The sequence below is a fragment of the Gymnogyps californianus genome, chromosome 10 (assembly GCF_018139145.2).
Source record: "Gymnogyps californianus isolate 813 chromosome 10, ASM1813914v2, whole genome shotgun sequence".
NCBI classification, from domain to species: domain Eukaryota; kingdom Metazoa; phylum Chordata; class Aves; order Accipitriformes; family Cathartidae; genus Gymnogyps; species Gymnogyps californianus.
The window spans coordinates 2,900,653-2,919,209 of NC_059480.1; the positions used below are offsets into that span (position 1 = coordinate 2,900,653).

The 18,557-nt window shown below is 48.8% G+C and overlaps 2 protein-coding genes across 9 annotated transcripts in view; both read left to right on the forward strand.

Annotated features, from left to right (window-relative positions):
• GIGYF2 (GRB10 interacting GYF protein 2) overlaps positions 1–6,373 on the forward strand; it is an 80,979-nt gene extending 74,606 nt beyond the window's left edge. For 5 of the 6 annotated variants that reach the window (XM_050902892.1, XM_050902893.1, XM_050902896.1 and 2 more), the window contains 4 exons: positions 44–203; positions 1,520–1,689; positions 2,078–2,225; positions 4,396–6,373. In XM_050902892.1, coding sequence (XP_050758849.1) covers positions 44–203; positions 1,520–1,689; positions 2,078–2,225; positions 4,396–4,463 — 546 coding nt within the window. In that variant the 3' untranslated portion in view covers positions 4,464–6,373. The remainder of the gene's footprint in view (positions 1–43; positions 204–1,519; positions 1,690–2,077; positions 2,226–4,395) is intronic. The other variant, XM_050902897.1, reaches the window with a different exon arrangement.
• A 2,188-nt stretch (positions 6,374–8,561) lies between these two features.
• Positions 8,562–18,334, forward strand: SNORC (secondary ossification center associated regulator of chondrocyte maturation). 3 transcript variants are annotated; one of them, XM_050902917.1, is made up of 3 exons: positions 8,562–8,823; positions 17,259–17,444; positions 18,202–18,334. In XM_050902917.1, exons 1-3 carry the CDS (start codon positions 8,751–8,753, stop codon positions 18,309–18,311), a joined length of 369 nt encoding a protein of 122 aa, XP_050758874.1. In that variant the 5' UTR covers positions 8,562–8,750; the 3' UTR covers positions 18,312–18,334. The 3 variants fall into 3 exon arrangements, with proteins under 3 accessions (XP_050758874.1, XP_050758876.1, XP_050758873.1); XM_050902919.1 differs by having other exon boundaries at positions 17,262–17,444; XM_050902916.1 differs by lacking the exon at positions 8,562–8,823 and having other exon boundaries at positions 16,887–17,444.
• The last annotated feature ends 223 nt before the right edge of the window (positions 18,335–18,557 follow it).

An 18,557-nucleotide genomic window follows, 5' to 3' on the forward strand; every position in this document is an offset into this window, starting at 1 on the left:
ATAAGTCTGGTAATTTATAATTTATTATATGCGTTTTCTTTACCTCAGTAAATCTGTAGGTATTACAAGCAGACAAAACAAGAAGGTGGAAGAAGAGGAGAAGCTGTTGAAATTGTTCCAGGGGGTTAATAAAGCCCAGGATGGATTCACTCAGTGGTGTGAACAAATGCTTCATGCACTCAACACAGCCAACAACTTAGATGGTAAGAGGTGGGGAGGAATGTAAATGATCCACTGTGAGAAACAATATCCGGTTTGTTTCCTGCCCAGATAGTTCTGAGGGAAAGTAATGACATCAAAGTAATGTTTTTAATGTAGTCGGCAGAAGGGCATCATTAAATAGTGGTCTGAAGAACTGGCTGCATCGTCTTCTCCATGGTTTTTGTTGGGCTAACTACAGCGAATCAGTGGGGATTGGAAACAGTTTTAAAGTCTGCCACCCAGAGCTCTGCTGAGGTTTTTTGGTGGTCATGGAAGCATTATCAGGCAGATGGATGAGGATCCAGTTCACTTTAAAGTGCAGGCCAAATTATCATATGCCCCTGTGCAAAGCATTTCTTGGTGTGAAACTGGTTGGGTTTTCTCTTAGTTCTGCGGGGAGGGCACATAGAGGAATGCCCAGTCTGAGATCACAAACCGATACCTTCCTACTGCCTGCAGCGTGGACCTGTGCAAATCCTTGTGCTCCAGCACCTGCACGCTGCAAAGTTGTGGTTCTGTGGGACCCTTGAACCTGAGTGGGGAACCAATGCTGCCCCAAGAGCCAGGATCACACCTCACGATTGCAGTGCCACAGCTTGCCTCCTCTTAGAGGAGAGATACTAGAAGTAACTTGTTGGCCTCATCTGTGATGTACTAACTAGCTGCATCTCGTGTCTGAGGAGAGGCTGTGGCCCTGCAGTGCTGTCGTGGGTCATACATCCACAGTGAGCTTCCGTGCTTCCAAGGCTGCTTTGTGCCACAGGTGGCAGTCTGTTGTCCTCGTGTCTTCCTGGCTTGTGATTTGCTTTGCCCTTCTCCGTGTTAAAGTAAAACTCAGTGCAGCAAAGTTAGTGTAAGGAAAAGGTGATGGTAAAGAAGGCTTGCAAGGGAGCTAGCTGTTGAACTTCAGGTGCTTGCAGGTCAGGTCAGCCACTATGGAGTGTGATCTGTTGTGCTTCAGCCAAAAAGAGATTGTACTGATGACAGCTCTGAGAAGAGTATTTTCCATTTGGGCCTGGCGTTAAATTTGAGCTTTAAAGCTGGCAGTGGCTAAAGCTGATGGGCTAACATACCCTTAGGATTGTCAGTTTATTTTTCCTTCTTATCACGTTAGCTGGCTTTCTTATCCTTGCTTGGACTGCAGAATAGATGAAGCATTGCGTCATAGGGCTTTACTGTAGGGTACTTGGAAGGGGAAGCTGTTTGCCATGGCTACTAGATTAGCAAATATTTGAAACAGAAATCCAGAGTTTGTTTATTGCATGCATGTGTTCACATATCAACACGCATTCCCTCATGGTCTGCCTTCTTCTTGCAGTTCCCACGTTTGTTTCTTTCCTGAAGGAAGTGGAGTCTCCCTATGAGGTCCATGATTACATCAGAGCCTATCTTGGAGATACTCCTGAGGCCAAGGAGTTTGCCAAGCAGTTTCTTGAGCGCCGTGCCAAACAGAAAGCCAGTCAGCAGCGGCAACAGCAGCAGCAACAGGTAAATCTTACTTGCTACAGTCCTTAGGAGCACATAGAGACTATATTTGAGTCTGAAGAGTCTGCATTTCTGCTGGAGTGATAGGAGGATGAGCAGGATTTTACAGGTCACGTGAAATGCAGAGAATAAAGCAGATTTCAAATATTTACTGCAGAATCAAGTTTCCTTTATAACTAACCGTTGAGGCCAACTGTAGATCAAATAGTGTCTTAGCATGCTGATCCAGGGTATGCTTTAGAAAGATGAGACAGATGTTTTGGATGGATGCATCAGTGGCTAGTGCTGGCACACGTGATGTAGAAAGTGCTTTGGGCTCTCTGAACGTTTTCAATATAAATAAACCGAACTTAATTGCACTTTATAATCTTGTACATGCTTTGTTTTCTAGGATTCAGTGTGGGGGATGAACCACAGTTCGCTACATTCGGTCTTTCAGACCAATCAGAGCAACAACCAGCAATCCAATTTTGAGGCTGTGCAGAGTGGGAAGAAAAAGAAGAAACAGAAAATGGTTCGCGCAGATCCCAGCTTGTTAGGTCAGTTTTAATTTTTAGAAATTCATGTTTAGTTTGCAAAAAGCCTTGTGGAGTGTAGAATTCTTGTTAGCCTTAAATGGGAATATGGAATTTGAGCAGAAAAGGTAGTTGTTGAAGCATCTTTAGAATTTGTTTCAGTGTTGTTTAATGATCTCAAATTCTGTATCAGTTTCATGGGAAACTTCTGTCAAACTTTCCCTCATGAAAAGGCCTCTTCAATACCTTGGTTATTACCTGGAAACCTTTAAGTAGTTCAGGGATGTCAGTTAAACTGTCTTTCCTCTTTTGAGTTGACCTATGCTTATTTCATTGAATTAATGCTAATTCATTCTTTTAAGAAAAGCACGTTTTCTGTTTCTTCATGAGGAACAGCTTCTTGAGGCTTGCCTTTATTCTTTCCTACTTTTTACATGAGCTAACCACCCTAGTCAGAAAAGATGGCAAAGATCGTATGAAAAAAAGTCGAAAAGTGGTCACAAGTTTTCAGTTGGAGGCAGTGGAGATGATGATGTCATTAATAGTCCTTTTTATTTATTTATTATGTTCTCTATCTTAATTTTTATGTGAGGATGGTAGTTAACCAGCCTCTATAGCATTGATGGAAAGGTTTCTTTAAAGTGACCTTTAAGATACAAGGGCATCGTGTAAGTACATGAGTAGTGAGCATTGTGGGATGTAATGTGTCGCTGTAGTGTTCTTGTAGAATAAATGTGTCCACATTTTGTGCTGTGTCTGATAAAAAGGAAACCAGGGCACTGCACTGGGCCAGTATTTGCTGTGCTGGTGCTGCTGAGCTCCTATTTGTGTAAAGCAGCCCGATATTAACCACCTGGAAGTCACTGCTTTTTTAAGGCTCTAACAGAGCCCTGCCGTTGTTTTTTATCTTCCCTTTTTGTTCTCAACAAAATCAGTATTCTTCAATTAAATCAATGCTTTCTGCATTGAAGTATACTGAACTTTTCAGTGGAATCCTGACCACCCCTAGGTGCCAATCCAGTGAGTCTGATCTGGGTCTTCAGTTGAATAGTTTAAAAACCTGCTTGTGTAATGTAAGGAAGAAGTCACTAAATACAATTAAGTTGTTGCAACTGTAAGAGAAGTAGCACATGCAGCTTCTTAAAAATCAGTACGCTCTCTTACAAAATAATTCCAAAACCTTTTAGGTAACATACTGCCACGAGAGGGAGCCAGAACAATTTTCGTAAACCTACTGAACAGAGCACTTTTTATCTGTTGAAGATAATGACTGTGAAAAGCGGTTTGTTTTCTAGCACAGAGCAAGCCTACATAGCAGTCTCAAGCCAATGAAATGTCAGGTTTGTGTTTAGTAGTTTTACACAGGAAAACTTTCCTTTTTCTCATACTCTGTATGGGGTCGGTACAACCATAAAAATTGGATTTCAGTAGGAAAGTTGCATATGATAGATTGGGTTTTTCCCTTGTAGAAAATGTTTTTGCTTTCTCACACTTTTCTCATGTGCCTCATATCCTCAGCACTTACAGTTAAACGGTTGGGTAGAAGTTTAGGTGCATCTTGAGCCATCTGCATAGCCCTGGATAACTTTGTACGTTTTCATGTTGTACTCCTGAGGTAGAAGATTGTAAAAAAGCATGGGAATACACGGAATTGCCACTAGATTTCATAGGTACATGTATTTAGACTTCAAAGTAAGGGATAGAATTGCTCACACCCCCTGAAGTGTTGAGCATGATTCCACACTTGGATTCTGAGTTCACAAAATGTATATTTCTGCCTCTTGGACCATGTAAGTACAGTGTTGACAGGCACTTCCAAGCACCAGTTGACTCAAACGTGCTCCCTTCCAAGACGTTGCTGAGCCACGTCGCCACTGTGCCTGGATGTGCCTCGTGCTAGCTCTGCAGATGACATCTGTTAAGTGAAAGTTGAAACCAGTCTTCTGCTGATCTGTTTTTAAAGACCCAGTGATGCTTGCCTAAATAAACAATTGCTTATCTTTGATTTATTAAGGAAAAAAAAAACCAGTTTGGGTAATTACATCTCTAGCCTTACTGAGTTTCCCCCTGCGCTTTTTATTTGGTGTGTATTATTCACTTTATCTTAGACATGCTGCTGCATGTAACAGATGTATTGCATCCAATACAATATATCATATCCAGATTTTTAACACAAGTCCTTTTTGGTTTACAGGGTTTTCAGTGAATGCCTCATCAGAGCGGCTCAATATGGGAGAAATAGAGACTTTGGAAGACTACTGAGCATGTGCAAATCAACTGGCTTTTCCTGCATCTGTTAACCATGGATTCTGCGTTTTGGACACAGTGCTCTCCACCACGCGTTCTTCTTCGCCTCGCAGTGAATCACAGAATCAATCATCTCAGGCTGCTTCCTCTAGCCCCAGCAAACCCTTTCTGCCCAGGACTGCACAGGCATTGTTCCTACTGTCAGCCTAGAGTCGAGTGGACTTTGTTCAGAGTCCTGGGAGGGTGGGAGATAGGATTCGTTCACAACAAGGCTGATTTGGGCAGCAAGCTTTCACTGTGCTGTGATTTCTTCTGCTGACGTACCTGGAAAAAAAAAAAAAAAATCAATCGGGATTCTGCAAACCATTGCTTCCCTCTCCTGGTTACTCTTACCACATCCAACACGTGCAGTCATGGAGAGAGAGAGAGAGAGTTTGTGGTTAACAGATGTTGGTCAAAACCAAAATGCCACACAGATACTGACTTCCGCGCTCCATCAGGGCAAGAGGTGCTCTCCCAAGCCAGGAGTTGCATTCATAAGCTAACCTTAGAACTGGCAACAGCAGGAGAGGGGCGGTGGCGGGCGCAGTTTAGCTTGGGTTGGTTTGAAGTTGCACACCCCCTGCCAGCCCTTCTCAGCACATTATTTTTGGAGGGAAAGCTCGAGTCTGTCTTCATTAGGTGGTGATGCTGAAGCTGGTGGAGTTCCCGTCGGCGTACTCCAGCCTTCCTGGACGAGTGGGGACTTCTACTCTGGGAAAAAAGGGGGGTGGCATCTCTTCTTTCAGGTTGAATTTATCCCTTAAATGCTACCTTCGGAGGGTTAGGACCAGTTTATTTTGAGCTCTTTTCCTGCAAATTTGTCTCGTTTAAGAGACAGTAGAATCTTTACTGTGTGGATCTTTAGTCTTTGGTGAGGGTGAACACTGGCTTTCAGATATATACCCCAGCAGTCTTAGCTAGTTGTCATTTCAAGCAGTGCTTAGGTTAACGAGCAGAGATGCCCTTTTGTCATGAAGAGAGACCGTGGAGGGCGAAGCTATGTGCAATGATGGCCCTGCTTATCTTCTGCACCTGAAACTATTTCACGCACCTTCACTGGGATCCATAATCTTTAAGTATTTATGGAATCATAACCTTCCCCTCTCACCGAAAGATTAACACCACCTTCCTTTCTCCACCCACCCACATGCACACACCACAAGAGAAAGAAAACGAAAACTGCCAAATGCACTTAGTTTCAGCCCCCTGGTCCCATCTCCCATTCCCAGAGGGTCATAGCCTGCCAAGGGAGATACGCTACAGTTTTGGTGGAGTTGTATAAAGGTGTCTGTCGTTCTGTCATCACTGCCTAAAGAAAACAGTTCGAGTTGCTCAAGAGCAGTTTGGCTTTGGATTTTATTTCGTTTGGTTTATTCATTTTTTGGGGTCACCTTCCCCTCCTCCTCCTCCTCCTCTCTCTTCCCCCTGCCCCCAAACATGTACAGTAACTATACAGAGACTGCTGCAGACTTGTATATAGTTTTTGGATCCAATAGCATGGAGAGACTTGGAACTGTTGCAAATCTGGTCTCCCTGTCTCCTTTGCTTTGTAAATTCAAAAAAGGGGGAAGAGGGGTAGTTAAAATGTTTACAAAACTTTAAACTCCCTCTGAACTTTTGCCAGTGTGGGGGGGGAAAAGAGAGAACTTAAATAAAACCTGGTTGTATTATATCTGAGAGAAAACTTTCTGCTTGCTTTTGTCAAAGCTGAGTTTTGAGATAATTCCTGGTGCTAAAACTGACCCAAAACTCGCCTCGCATCAGTTTTCATCAAGAAACAACAAGCAAATACACAGGATGTGGAACAACAACTGCTGCTTTATTTCTTCCCTGGTGAGGAATACCGGTGGGTTTTTTCTACTTGATAATTTTAGAGTTCAAATAAACACCAGTAAGTTGAGATTGGAAAATTCTGACAAGAAAGCTTTAATTCCGCCCCCCCCCCCCCCCCCCCCCCCCCCCCCCCCCCCCCCCCCCCCCCCCCCGTACAGAAACACGTGCATTCATGCTCATGTTGTTTATGCAGGAGAGATCAAGCCATGGCTGGTTTTCTGTTAATACAAACACTCGGCCGTGGAGCCTTTTTTTGCCAGTCGGTAACCACCCCACCCGCTCCAATTCCCTTCCCTAAATGAGAGGTTTTATTTCTCCCCTCAGCATAAAGTCCACACAGACACCTTGTAGGCTTCCCTTTTTAGTCAAAATCTTGTTTTCCCTTTTTTCTACTTGCTTGTTTTTGTGTGGAAAATCCCAGTAAAAATTAATGATAAATGTCCTTCTACCATTCACATGACCACCAAGAATATGAAGCCAGTATACTAAGACCTAACTTACACAGTAGCTTTGCCTTATGTTTAGCTGATGTCTCGGAGAGAACAGTACATGTTTAGGCTGATAATTTGACTTTGCTTTAATATCTTCATTTTTAGTGTATAAGGTGTCTGGCTCATAAGTACTTTCTGTTTTTTTAATGGTATGATCTAATTTCTACAAGCTAATTTTGGACTACTCGATACTGTGTAACAAATAAGCAAAAGCCTGTTAATTTCCAGCTCAGCTGGGGAGCAGGAGAGGAACAATTCCTCGATTGCTAAATGAAAAAGCAGAAATGCAGGCAGGGGTTATGTGCAATAATTTGTTGAACCCTGGGGACCTTGCTCGGCTTCTGCGAGTTTGTCGATAATCGACCAACGGGGAAGATCTTGTTCCTAATATTTTAATATTCTGGTTTCTGTGTTTAGTACAAAGGTAAGATGCTGGCATGTGCAGATTGTATGCTCAGGTGACAGCCCCGTCACCTTCTCTGACAAACAGGGCCTGTTTCTGTGGCGAACGTCACTTGGATCAGTAGGGATGGGGGAAAAATAGGAGCTACAGCTTTGTATCTGCTGCTGGATATCTATTTATGCACTTCAGCTCCTTTTCAGATGGAACGTGAACCTGGAAGGCTAATGGGGCTTTGATCTGCGTTTGACAGATGATGTTGAAGTTGGTGCTAGAGATGTCTGAGGTTTCTTTTGAGCACGTTTCACCAGGTTGCTTCCTAACTTTTCATTTCGCTGCAGGGACGGTGCTCAGTCCTCTCTGTTTTTCCTGCTTCCCCTCACAGCCAGGCACTTTTGCAAAGGACTGCAGCAAGCAGAATGATTTAAATCTGGCTGCCTGTCAGAGAAAGCCAAAAAGCAAAGAGATCTCTTAGCAGAAAAATCTGAATCTGCAATTTAAGACAGAACTACTCGTGTCATATTTTCAGAGCCTAAAGGACTGACATTGGGGGTTGTTTATGTACTTCATTACATCTTTTTCTGAACGGAAACTGAAGTATTTCACCCTCATATCAACTTAAAAAAAATCCTAATGAAATTCTTCTGTCCTCTGACAATAAGCTGGAGTGTTCCCCTTTTTATACACTTCATCCTTTCCCAAGTCTCTGTCGGTGCAAATGTGATGTGAAACAAACCTCGGTCTTCTCTGCCATGAACTTTTCACGAGCCCGCTTGGAGGGGAGGGACGGAGCGGCAGGGGGTTGCAGGAGGAAGTAGTGTCTGTGCAGTTCAGATCCGAGGAGGATGCTGGCCTCGCCTGACAAAGGCGGCTCTCCTGGAAGACTTACCAGATTTTACCAGGTTGTTCTGCCAGCGGAGACCACACATGGCTCCTAGTCCACCTCTGTAAGTATTACACCCAGAAAACAAGGATGCCACGGAGCCGCTCTGGCTCTGTTTCAGAGCATTTTAGCCTCAAAAGATTGAGGCCCTTGTTCTTTGCTGTGCCCACCCTGGAAAGACCACCGCCGCCCTGCACGCCGAGGAGAGAGCAAAACCCTCGAGCGGTCTGCTTGGTTTCAGGGTTAGCTGCCCCAATGGCTCCTGTGTTATTGCCCGTGCCGCGGGATGGCCGGCCGGAGGGAAGGCATTCCAGGAGCATCCCCGCGTCCTCTGGGAAGGGCTCGCCAACAACTGCTCGTGTGTGCGCTGGCCTGGCAGGGTGACGGATGCCTAACAGCTCGGCTGCCTATGGGGTTTTAGGCACAAATTTTAGAGGGTGGAGCTGCCTTCAGGAGGAGGTGTGCTCTAGAAGTCAGAGTGAGTGAGTCTCTGCTGGGCTTTGCACTCTCTCTATCCACTTGCCGTTGTGAAGGAAATTTTTTTTTTTTTACCTAACTGGACAAAATTTTTATTATACCAGTGAAATTTCCAAGTTTTTTCATACTTTGAAGAGTTTTAAGAATTCCAGCCGACGCTTTTCCTGAGGGAAGCCATGCCCTACCACAGAGTCCTTCGCCTGGTCCTGCTAATGCTGTGCGGCATCCTGGTCCCTGCTGTGCTGGCAGGTAAGGAGCTTTGTTTGCGTTTAAAGCCCAAAAGCATGGGGGGATCTTCTATTAACCTGCCTCTCTCTCCTCTCCTCGCATACCTCCTCTCCCTCCCCTAAAAAGTCCATAAATATTTATTGAATTATAGTTGATTAATGGAAGCTAGCTTTGGAATCGGTGGCTGGTGGTGAGTAAGAATATATTCTCCATCCTGAGACCAAGTTTCTGTTGGGGAAAATGGAGAAAATCCTTTGTAATTTTCCCTAAGCGGAACAGCAGTAGCACCTACCTGAGTGTTAGTGGCAGTAGATCAGTAGACACATCAGTCAACAGTAGATGGAGTGGTCTCAGCAGCTGATGGGACAGGCTATCTGGTCAGCTTTTAATGGCAGGAAGAAGTTACAATCGTGAAAAGAAACTTTTTTTTTCCTCTGGCTGAAGCATGTGTGCCAATTTCTGGTTATTTCAATGCTTTCTGCTACAGCAGAGCACTTCAACAGCTGCTGTAAGCAGAAATATGAAAGTGTCTATGAAAATGTTTATCTGTCAAAAGCTGAGGTGTGCATCTAAACTGAGTTTGTCTAGAGCTGGGTGTCCTGAGGCAGGCGGCAGTGCTGGGAAGGTACGTGGCTCTGACTCAAATTCAGCCAGCTGATGGGAATAGGAATAGGTGAGACAGCTGTTCTGTGAGGCGCTATTTTTTAAGAAGATGGTGAGTAATTTCAGCCTTATCTGCTCCTGCCTTTTGCACAGCTACGCTGGCTGAGGGGAACCGAGGGCACAGTCAGCTGCAAAGGCTGGCTGCTCTGAGGTGGGTTTTACAAATGAGGGAAAACTGGCTTCCAAACAGACTCCATAGATGGGCTCTGAGCGTACGGGTGGGAACTCCTATGGGGAACTGCTTCCCTCAAAGCCTCTCTCTTTAAGTGGAGGCGAGGCTGAAGGGACGGCTCAGGCCAGGATAATAGGCAAGAGCACAACGCTTGTTTTCCTGAATTCCTGTCCTGCCTTCCAAGACCTGGAGCAAGGCTGGATTGCAGTTCCCTCCTAGTTTGTTCTGAGCGTCTTGCCTAGCAGGGAGATCCTGGCCAGCTGTCTAGCAGATGAAATTATTTCTTCTTAAAGGAGCTTTCGTACGGGTAGGGGAATTTATTGCTGCACTTAGCTGAAACATCTGGGGGTACAAGAACAGAATTACTGTAGCTGGTATTTCCCCCAGAGATCCTCCCCTTGTAGGACACCTTCTTGCTGGGAAATCTTTAAAGTTAACTAAGAAATGAGCACTAAAAAGTGGATGTTCTCCTTCTCAAACCCTGAGCTTTGATTTTTGTACAGCAGAACGTTAATCACTTAAGCACAGTTTCAGTTTGTAGCTTGCTCGTGCTCCCAGAAGCAGTGGCAGTGCTCTTCCCCAAAACCAGGTAAGGTCCTTTCTTAACCGTATTTCACTCTGCAGAAAGTGACTCATTTCCAGTGAGAATTTAATCTGCTTCCTCTCTGAGCTAGGATTTCTTTTACACTATTTTAAGTTTCCAATATTTGGTGCGTAATTGCTCTGCCCCTGCCTTGCCAGCTTTCCTGTGTACTTGCTCTCAGCTCGGCGTTGCAGCTACGGTTTGTACCTGTCGCTGCCTCCCTGTGTCACTTTGCTCCTGTGCAATACTCCAGGTTCACTTGATTCCTTTACTGGGTGAGTCGCGCTCGTGCAGCGAGGCCAGTAGCTCTTGAAGAGCTTTGTACTGATGAATGCAACATTGGGATCCTGGCGCGTAGGAGAGACTCTGTGCTTTCTCTGTGGCATTTCAGAGGCTTGAGGCCTCTAAGAAGTTTCTTCTTCTCTGCTCCCTCAAAGCAGGACATGAGGGGACCAGCCTGTATGGTAAGCCATCCCAGGAGCAGAACGATTTTCTTCTGCATTAGGATTGGATAGTTACCTACCCCCAGTACAGGGGTTTTTAGTGCACAGTAGAATTTTTTTCTGCTTTTCACCCCATTAGAAAAGGAAATTTCCTGCCTTGTGCAGACAAAGAAGGGAAGGGCACACAGACAGCCCGCTGGTCTCCGTGCATACACACGCAGCCCTGCCTCTCTGTAAACAACTTTATTTAACATTCATCAGAACCACAGCGCTCTGCGCTGCTCCACACTCGAGCTCCCGGCGCTCGCACATCACAGGCTGCCCTTTGTGCTCCCTATGAAGGCCTCTTTTCATCCCTGCCCTGGCCCTGTGCCTGCTGTGGCTACCTGGGGCTGGACAGCCCGTTACTGGCCTCGGAGTTCACTCAGCCCCTGCCCTCCCGTCTCAGCACCTCGTACTTCCCGTAGCAAAGCCCTCCACAGTGGGCAGAAGCAGAGTCTGCCTTGGAGAGGGCTGCAGCTGATGCCGGCCATGCAGACCTGAGGTCCAGAATGAGTCCTCCCTTCCTCGTTGGATTTAATTTTATCACAGTGGGAACTCAGAGCTACCTAGTACCAAAAGCCTCGGGTAAATGCTCAGGAGCTCAGTGAGACGTGAAGGATCTCACTGGCAGCTGAGGTTCCCATCTGGGTGTAGCAGTCACAGCACTTTTGGGGTGCTGGTGGGTTGTGTACCTTGATCTGGCTTCTTGCCCAGCCAGTCTGGTTTCCTGGACGGCATGGACAGGGCTCTGCGACTGGAGAAAGTGTGAATTTCTCCTCAGAGTCACTGAGCTCTTTCCGATATCCCATTTGTCAAAGAAGAGGAAACAACCGGCCGAGTCTTTAACCCTCTTTGTCCACGTCATCTAGGTGCAACAGGAAACAGAGCCAGTTCAAGGACTTTCTGCACACCCAAATCTTCTCCGCTTCTGCTTTCTCCAGACCCAAGTGGCACGTAGGCCTAGAGCACAGGAGGATTGTGAAGAGCTGATTTTTACTTTTTTTTATCAGCAAAACAAGTTTCAATTCATATAATGGATTCAGAGCTCCAAGTGAAATGGAAATTAGTAAAAAGCCTTTGCAAGGCCGTGGCTTCTCAGTCATGTATATATTTGGTATCTAAACATTTATGTGGGCTCATGAATTTCCTTGTTTTAAGCTAATGTCGAAATACATTATACTGCAGTAGCACATCAGAATGCGTATAGGGGAAAAAAGCAGCAGAGCAGGAATGCGTATAGGGGAAAAAAGCAGCAGAGCAGGAGATGTTGTGCTGAAGGAAAATGTACAGGAGAAGACCTTGTCCAAGGACATCTTTTTGTAGCAACTTGTGTGTCTTCATTCTCAACAATAGGAGGGTAAAAGATTATTAGGAAGTTTTTAAAGTTCAAGTACTAGAATGTGAGAAGTAGTAACTGGGTTTTGTCAGGCAAATTTCTTAAAAAGATGTGGTTCTTCCAACAGACTTACAGCAAGTCTTACTCCAACCTTGCTCTGCACCAACACTCCTTATAAATTACTGACACTAGTATCAGCTCCCAACTAAGGTTACTGGGTTGGAGGTGGAGAGTGAGGATGATGAGGTGCTGAAACCAGCTTGTACGAGGAAGAGTATTGGTCATGGGTGAGTGATCTCCAGGGATGAAGGTGTTAGGTGGCCACATCTGCCTGCCTTGAGGTCTTGCAGTCTGCCTGTGGGGAGGTTCTGGTTGTTTGGGGGTATCTTGAAGGATCCTTCAGATTTGGTCGGCTTCCTCAAGAGCTATCGCTTGTGGAGACATTTCCAGTCTTATCTTTCAGCCACGGAGTATCTGGGGCCCTGGCTGCCATGTCACTGTGCTGGCAGCTCACCCCACCTTCTTCTCACTGAGCGTGGAAATAGCGGTTTCGTCAAGTTGCCTTTGGCGTCATCCCTTCTAGATCTCACTGCAGCCCATGTAGCTGAAGTCCTGCTGGGTCCCTGCATCGTTCAGAAAACTCACGGTGTATTTCTTTATAGCGTAGCAACTCTGATATTTTCTTCCCTTCTCCTGGCCTCAGTTGTAACTAACCTGTGCTGGGAGAGGGAGAAGACACAGTGCAGTATAGATATTTCCCTAAAATAAGGCAATTTGTAGTGTCAACATATGGTAAGGAAGAGGAGCTGTCTTCCACCTGGCCTGTTGCAGAACACTGGAATACTTTTAGTCCATTTTTTCCAGGTTCCATCTCTGCCCAGTAAAACCCCAATAACTAAGATTATTCCATGTCTTTCTCTTAAGTGCTCCCAAGCTGGTTTTACCAAGTGGATTTCACTGGTGGTCTGTGGAGCAACGGTTGCCCTCGGTCGGTGCTCTAGTGCTGAGACAGGGTTAATGCTGGGGGAGAGCTTGTTTGTGCCACGGGGTCAACGTTTCTGTCCCTTCAGAGCACCCGGCACCGAGGCACGAAGCCTCAGCAGCGGTGGGGTTACCCATGAGTGTCAGCAGCCTGGTGGCCCCTCCGCGTGCCCGCCTGCTGCCCCTGCTGAGTCGCTCCGGGGCAAACAAGCCACGCGAGTGCACCAGGTGGGTTTTCCTAGAGATAGGACTGGTCCTAAGACTGATGCCTGCATGGCTCTCGCCCAGATGTTAAACGTCTGGTCTTGTGATGGGTGATGTGTTTTGAGCGTGTTTCTTGGTAGTTCTTTATTTCTACAAAGTTCTTGGGTGAACAGGAAAACCATGTGCTACCTTGCCTTTGATATTTGGTTTCCAGCCCTCGATTGCACCCCCTCACTTGAGATTGCAATGCTCTTGGGTTTTTTGCACAAATAAAAAATGCTGTGCCCTGCCCCAAGGCCATGGAGGTCCTGTGTAACCTGGCCTTTCCCTGGGAAAGGCTGCTGCCGGGTCTGGAGCTGTCACTCGGCGGCAGTTGTTCAGGCACACAGACCGCGTCCTCCTCGTCGCAGTCAGGATGACAGTAACCGTGCAGGTGGGCAGGCCTGGCCGCTCTGGTGCTTCTTCTCTTGTAGATCGTATTTAGAGTCTTGGTCTCCTGCTCATGCACGGAGAAACTGAACCCAGGAGGGAGATGGTCTTGCGGTGGTCACACAAAATGTCAGCAGCAGGGCAGAGAACCAAACCTCCTGAATCAGGGCCCACACCTGTACTTAGAGCTTGTCTGGTCAGAGTGTATCCAACAGGTGACTGGAAGAGGCCCTCATGTCTCACTTGGAGACATGTGAGACCTTAATAGTGTGTGTGTGTTGGTTTTTGGCACCTAACACACGCTCTGTCCTTCCCGCTCGCCTTTCTTGCCTTTACCAGAGGACTGAAATGGGAGTGTGGCATTTAATGCTGCTCCGTTAGAGATGTGCTGCGCTCAGCCGGCGGCAGCGTGGCCGACGCTCACTGGGACTGTCAGGGTACTGCAGAGGGGAGCAGGCGTGACTTCTCCACTTGTTAAAGAAACCCGCTGGATGTGTGGGGATATTTGGATGGGTGGTTGGGCTTCTCAAACGGGCAGGCATGGAGGCATGTGAGGACACGAGCTGTTAGTTTAGGAGGGAAAATCAAAGGCGAGTCTTGGAAAGAAAAGTGCTGGTTACAAACAGGCACTCTCCCAGGCTGCAGCAGTTTGCTCTGGAGAGACCTGCCTGCTGGCAGCTTTCTCTGGGGATGGTGCTTGCATTTGGTTTTGTGTTTCCCCCACCCCGTGTGCCTGCTGCAGGGCTCTCGGCATCTGCTCTAGCAGCATCGAGGTGCAGGAGCTGAAGTGGAGACCCAGCAGTAAGGCCTGGCTCTTGGTGATGTTCAGATGCAGGTATTTCATTTTATGCGTGTGCATGACTGCTGCTTCTGAGCTGACAACTCCTGTTAGTTGAGGCACTAGACCTGACTGAAAGGAGTTGTGTTTCTCTTGGTTGAAGTGTCGTTAAGGTAAAACCACAAGAACTTGGGACAGAAAATGCATGTTTAGCACGCTCTGCCCTTTCTGTGAGGGTGAACTGAAAGCATGTTTTAGTCAGATGAGGGGGATTAACAAAATACGTATCCAGAAGCCAACCAGGACTCTATCCAGGTCTTAAAAATCACTGAGATCGTAAACAAATTAGACCATTTCCTCTTTACTCGGCTATCAGAAATAAGCTCTGTGCCCTGCTTAGAGAGCTGCAATAAATTTTTCAGGAATTTGATGCACCGGGGACAGGAGAGGCTTTCTGGGACCTGTGGGTCTGGTTAAAAAAAGAGCCTTTGCACTACGGTTGGAAGGGGTAGTGCTCCCTCCTCATCCCTTTGAGAACGGGGAGTTGGGAAGACCCTGTCCACGTCCTACAGCCTCCCTGGATGGTGCCTGCATCTGTTATAGATCGTCTGAGCTAACGCCTTTCCCCCGGTCAGATGCGAGGGGTACACCCAGCTTTTTTGGCTTTGGAGAGAAAAACATTCTCAGGAAATGCAGCGACGACATCCTCCCAGCATGGTGTTCTCCTGCCAGATGGGAACGGCTGCAGTGTTGGTGCTGGCCCTGGAGGTGTTAACACAGTCAGGAAGGTTGTAGCTGGAGTGTAGCTCTTCTGTGTGGAGTTTCTCCACTTGTGAAAGCAGCCTGGAACCAGGGCTTCAAAAGCGTTATGTACGTTTGGTCTGTGCCTAAACCAACAGCTTCCTAATGCCGCTGTTGTTAACTGAATAGCCCCAGCTCTGCTCGGTTCCTTTCCCTGTTGTTTTAACTACATTTACCCGCTAAATTCTCTGTTTCCTCCTGATCTGTCCTCTGGTAGCTAAACCACAGGATTTGTAGGAGAGAGGTCCACTGGAAATGGCACTTTGTGGAAGAGCCTCCGGATGGGATGCTTGTCTCCAGCTCCGCTGGTTGGTTTTGCAGGACAGGTTGGGAAGGGCCCTGCAAAGGGCTCGGGTGTTTCTGGGGAGCCCTCGTGGAGCACAAACCTCTCGTGTGCTCGTACCGGGGACCCGAGATGCCGCCTCTGATGCAGTGACCACAGATGTACCAAGCGTGTGAGGACGTGGTATTCAGTGCTGCTGACCTGGGCTGGGTCAGCCAGCCAGAGTATGCCGTGTCGCTGCCTGGCTTAACTGGCACAGGCCTCAAACTGGGGGCTTATTTGTCTCTCTCATTGCTTGTTGGGCCAGGGTTAAACCTGGCAGCTGTCTTGCTGAAAATCCTGTAGCTTTTATGGTTGTAGAAAGGACTTTCCAAAACTAGTCTAGAACCCTGTTGTGTTCCCGAGTCTGCAGGCAGCCTCGAATAGCTCCGGGCATGGTGGGAGCTACTCTTTGATGTGAGCCCTGCGGTAAATCCTATCAGTTGGTTTGTACAGGCAGCAAAGGTGAGTGTTTTGGTGTTGGTCCTCCTGTTCCTTTTGATGCAGGGCTCCTACGGGAAAACAAAGTGTGGTGGAGCCCATTAGCACCGATTCTTCAGCTTGCTCTCCTCCCACGAAGTGCTGGCTGCCCGCGGGAGGCAAGGAGGGCTCCAAGTACTTGAAGCTGAGGCTGGCGCTGCCAAGATGTGCTGCTGTCACCTCTCTTGCTGGGCCAGGGAGAGCCTGGGACAAGTCTTTGAGTGCCCCTGGTACACCGAGAGATGCCGTGCCAGAGCCGGGGTGCCTGGGGATACCTCTGTGCCTTGCCCCAGGGAGCCCAGGCTGCTTGCTCTGGCTCCTCTGACGCCCTCTTTCCCAGACCCAATAACCGTCATGTCAGTTCAGGTGGGCCCTGGCGCTGGATGGTGTTCATTTTCCTCCCCCTCCTTTTTTCCCCCATCCCAGTGCAACATTCCCAGCGGTTTCAGCAGGGAGCTGTGGAATGTCTCCCGCTCCCGCCGGGCCCCACCTGAACAAGCCTGGCATTGACAGGGAGCGCTCAGCTCAGCCACACGCAGACAGGGAGGGCTCTCTGGTTTGGTCCCTGACCCCACAGGGGGAAGAAATAACAGGAGGTGAATGGTAACATCAAACAGAGCCCGGCCTGGCTCTCACCTCCCCAGCACAGCACGGAGGTGGGGCAGGGGGAAGTCGAGGCTCTGGGGTTCCTATCTGGGGGAGCCGTGTCCTGCGCAGTAGCTGCGTAGGCTGGTGGTGCAGGACAGAAGGGCCCTGAGATGCTGTGAATTTGGCCAGCGCAGGTGGCCAGGTGGCCTCTGTCTGTTGCAGGAATGTGAGAGCCTCTCCCAGCCCAGTCCCATGGACATCCACGAGCAAACTGGCTGTGGATGTTCATGCAGGGCCTGTGTGTGCATGAGCAGAGGTCGCACAGTTGTGGGGAGCTCCCTATTGTCCCGTGTGTGCTGTGTGTACACCAGGTTGCCACAAAAGCCTGTGGCAGCGTGGTTTCACCCTGGGGCATGGGCATTGCCTTCAGGTGCTCTGGGTGTTGGTGTTCTGCGGAGGTGGTGCCCTCCCAGAGGAGGGCTCTGCCCCACCGGATTTCTCAGCCCTCAGGTCACCCTCTGTCCAGCCCGGGGCACTGGGCAGGTACCCAGGGACCTGCTGAGCTGCTGCTGTCACCAGCAGCCTGGCCGGGGCCACCCGTGCCCACGAGTGACTGTGGGTGCTTGTCTCCCAGCAGAGTACCCGCAGGGCCCGGTCCCCACCCTCTGGAACGAGCCGCCCGAGCTGCCCTCCGGAGCCGGCCCCTTCGATGCCGCCACCACCACAGCCCGGCTCTCAGATGTCACCGCCTTCCCCTCGTACACCTCCGAGCTGGAGCCCGAGGACACCACCCACCTGCACCGGCTGGACACCGGCGATGGTACGTGGCTGCGCAATGGGCTGCCTGCGGGTTGCTCCCGCAGCGGCTTGGGACATCCTCGTTGTGGATTTGCTCTTTACGGGCCTGTCACCTCCCAAAAGGTGTTAGAGCCACCAGAGGTGACCCGTCCCCAGCCACACTGCTGCAGGGGGGAAGAGCACCTGTATTACCTGCTCAGGAAAACTTCCCTGCGAAAAAGCCTCCGCTGCGGAGTGCTTGCCAGCCCCAGAGCAGCTGCTGAGGCCTTTCTTCCTGCCCCAGGTCTGACCCATCACAGCAGGCACCTGCAAAAGTGCCCTGAGCACAGGCAGGGCTCTCCAGGCCAAGAGTGTGCCTAAAGCTCTTTAAACAGGGAGTGTGAGCGCCTTTCCTGGCTCCTGAACTACAGAAAATGCCTGTTGTGATGCGGTTCTGCAACAAGCAAAGCAACTCTCTCGGTGCGGGTGTTAATGGGAAAGCTGAGTGCCAAAGACCTGCTTTATGGCAGCTGTCCTTGTCACCGGGAGCTGGCTAAGGAGGCAGTGGCTGGCTCCAGCCCCCTGCCCAAGGGCTCAGTGCTGCTGGGGCACAGGACCGCACCTCGACTGCATGGGGACATGGGAACAGGGCCACCACGGCCAGTGCAGGGAGCTCCGGGGCAAGAATGTGGCCCGATGGCTGGGGACATACTGGGTGTGGGGGTGTTCCCCATAGCCCTTCCCGTCTGGGACCCCCTGGCTCTGCTGACCTCATGCCGCCTTGTTCTCTGTCCCTGCAGGCTCGCTGGGGCCCGGAGCTATCGGTGCCATTGTCATCGCCTCCCTCCTGGGTACGTCTGTGCTTGTGGCCTTGGTCGTCATCACGCTGAGAAAGTTCTCGGCCTCCTGAACTCAATAAAAGATTTTTCTGTAACACAACCAGCCCGTCTCCTGCCCTCAGCTGCTCCTGTTCCCCATCTGCCCGGGGCCCCCTGGGGAGAAATGCTGCCGCGGATACGGCAAAGGGCACTCCAGCCTCTGCGCTGGGCAGCAAAGCTGCACCTCAAAGCGCTCTTTGCTCTTAGCGTGTGGATCTCCTGGGTGCACGCAGAGCCAGCAGGCTGGACCACAGCAGTCAGGAGGGACCTGCGGCAGT

Excerpts from the sequence above, each read along its gene's own strand:
- SNORC (XM_050902916.1), top strand. The coding sequence starts at position 16,931 with ATGAGCAGAGGTCGCACAGTTGTGGGGAGCTCCCTATTGTCCCGTGTG. Across the intron at positions 17,445-18,201 it reads CCGGCTGGACACCGGCGATG|GCTCGCTGGGGCCCGGAGCT; the intron begins GTACGTGGCTGC and ends CTGTCCCTGCAG.